Genomic DNA, 2,872 nt, shown 5'->3' with positions numbered 1-2,872 from the left:
ATGAAGTCCATCAAAACACATATATATATCCAATCATGAAATCAATAAGGATAGTACCATCATCTATATAAATCATCAAAGTATCATAAGTCCTCATAGTAATCCATAACATAAAGCAACTGAAACAAATGCCAAATCATCATCATAATCCATAACATCATCATCAAGAGTCTAAATAGGTCTAATAGGTCTAAATATGTCTATCAAGCATAAAATAAAAGTGTAGTCAAGGGTGGACACTACATCCTCCCCCCCTTTGCCTAGGTTTACTCCTGAAAGCCTGAGAACAAATAGGGGTATAGCTCTCTCATCTGCATTGTATCCTCCCAAGTAGTTGATGAATCATCATTTGGGTCCCATTGGACCTTTACCAACTCTATTCCTTGACCTCTAAGGGATATCTTTCTACACTGAAGAATGCACATGGGCTCCAAAGAAAGCTGCCCATCCTTGACCTGCAATGCATTCCAATCAAGTACATGTGAAATATCAAGATGATACAACCTCAAAATAGACACATGAAAGACATTATAGATGCGGGACAAGCTAGGTGGCAAGGCAAGGCGAGAAGCCACATGACCAATCTGCCCCAGAATCTTGAAAGGTCCAACAAACTGAGGCACCAACTTAGAGCCTTTTACATAACAGATCAGACTCTTTCGCAAGCGAACTCTTAGAATCATCCTGTCACCAACAAAAAACTGCTTTTCCACTCGATGTGCATCCACATACATCTTTTGTCTATCCCATGCGGCCATCAAATTCTCTTTAATGTGAGCCACCTGCTCCTCCATATCCTACAACGTCTGATCCAATACGCACCCGGTCCTCCAAATGGTCCCAACTCAAAGGTGTACGACATGGCCTACCATATAATACCTGATAAGGAGACATACCAATAGAGTTGTCGTAACCATTATTGTATGCAAACTCAACCAAATAGAGGTAATCCTCCCAATGAGATTGTTGATCCATCACATACATCCTCAACATGTCCTCCAAAACCTAGTTCACCCTCTTTGTCTGTCCATCTATCTCACGGTGATAAGTTGAAATAAAGTTGAGTTGCATGCCTAAATCATGCTAAAGAGCTATCGAGAATGCTGATGTGAACATTGGATCATAATCTAGTATGATCCATCGAGGAATACCATGCAACCTCACAACTCCCTCCAAGAAAAATCGAGCCATTGTCGATGTTGTATATGATGACATGATCGGAGAAAAGTGTGCTACTTTGGTCAACCTGTCAATGGTGACCATAATAGCATCATGACAACGTGAAGATATGGCTAAACCAACTATAAAATCCATTGAAATGATATCCCATTTCCACTCAAGAACCAATTGTGACTGTAATAATCCTACTGGATGTCAGTGCTCCGCCTTCACTCATTGACACTCAAGGCAACATGACACAAAATCTACAATATCTCGACTCATACCAGCCCAATGATACAACTGTCTCAAATCTATGTGCATCCTCTTGACACTTGGATGTGCTGAGTAAGGTGCACGATGTGCCTCTAACATAATCAAACCTTGAAGACCGTGGAACATAAATGTGTCCCAGTTACCTAAGAAGTCCATCTGACACTACTGAATAACCTGCATATTTTCCCTCAAGAGCTCTACTAGATGCAACCTTTGCAATAATCCCCTGATACCACACATCTGAAGAAAGGGCTCTGAGAATACGGGTTTTCAAATCCACACTAAGTGTCACTACTGAAATCTCATGCCTCCTGCGGATCAATGCATCTGCCACTACATTCTCCTTCCCTTGGATATATCTAACCTCAAAATCATACTCACATAGAAACTCCATCCAATGCCTCTGCCTAGCATTCAGATTAGGCTGCGTGAAAATATAATGTAGACTGCGGTGATCACTGTGCAACTCAAATCTATGTCCAAGGAGAAAATGCCTCCATCTAACCAAAGCATGAACCACTACGGCTAACTCAAGATCATGTGTAAGGTAATTCATCTCATGATCCTTAAGTTTTTGTGACTCATATGCAATAACATGACTTTCTTGCATCAACACTGCTCCTATGCCCTCCAAAGAAGCATCTGTACAAACCATAAAGTCACCCAAAGGATCTGGTACTGCTAAGATAGGTGCACTCGTCAGATACACCTTTAGAATATGAAATGTCATCTCACACTACTCTATCCAAATGAATTTCTTCCCTTTCCTTTGAAGAGGAGTAATAGGATGGGCTATCCTGGAGAAATCATGTACAAACCTGCGATAATATTTGGCAAGACCCATAAAACTATGCACATCGCCCATATTAGTGGGTGCTGGCCAATCAACAATCGCTTGGATCTTAGAGGGATTCACTACAATACCCTCTCCGGAAATCACATGATCGAGGTATCTGACCTCTAACTAGAATAATTCACACTTTGTTGCATTGGCATATAGTTGATTCTCCCTCAAGCACTACAAAACCTATCTCAAATGATCCTCATGCTCCTCAAGAGATCTCAAGAATACCAAAATGTCATCCAGAAATACCAACACAAATCTATCGAAGTAAGTCCTGAATACACCTTTCATCAATCTCATGAAAACTGATGGTGCATTTGTAAGACCGAATGGCAAAATTGTAAACTCATAGTGATCATACCTCCTACAAAAATTTGTGCAATGAATGTCTACCTCCTGTATCCTCAACTAATGATATCTAGACTTATGGTTAATTTTAGAAAAGACCTTTGCATCCTTAATCTAATCAAATAAGTCATCTATCTAAGGCAAAGGATATCAGTTCTTCACTATCACCTTATTCAATTGCCTATAATCAATGTAAAAACGAAGAGAACCATCATTTTTCTTCACAAACAACACCGATGCACCCCA

General features: G+C 40.1%; 1 protein-coding gene across 1 annotated transcript; it reads right to left on the bottom strand.

Annotated features, from left to right (window-relative positions):
* Positions 1-266: 266 nt before the first annotated feature.
* LOC131858603 (uncharacterized) lies at positions 267-794 on the bottom strand. Its single transcript, XM_059211895.1, has one exon. The coding sequence runs from the start codon at positions 792-794 to the stop codon at positions 267-269; it is 528 nt and encodes a 175-aa protein (XP_059067878.1).
* Positions 795-2,872: the final 2,078 nt, after the last annotated feature.

The sequence above is a fragment of the Cryptomeria japonica genome, chromosome 9 (genome assembly GCF_030272615.1).
Source record: "Cryptomeria japonica chromosome 9, Sugi_1.0, whole genome shotgun sequence".
Taxonomy (NCBI): Eukaryota; Viridiplantae; Streptophyta; class Pinopsida; order Cupressales; family Cupressaceae; genus Cryptomeria; species Cryptomeria japonica.
This window is presented reverse-complemented; position numbering and strand designations above follow the sequence as displayed.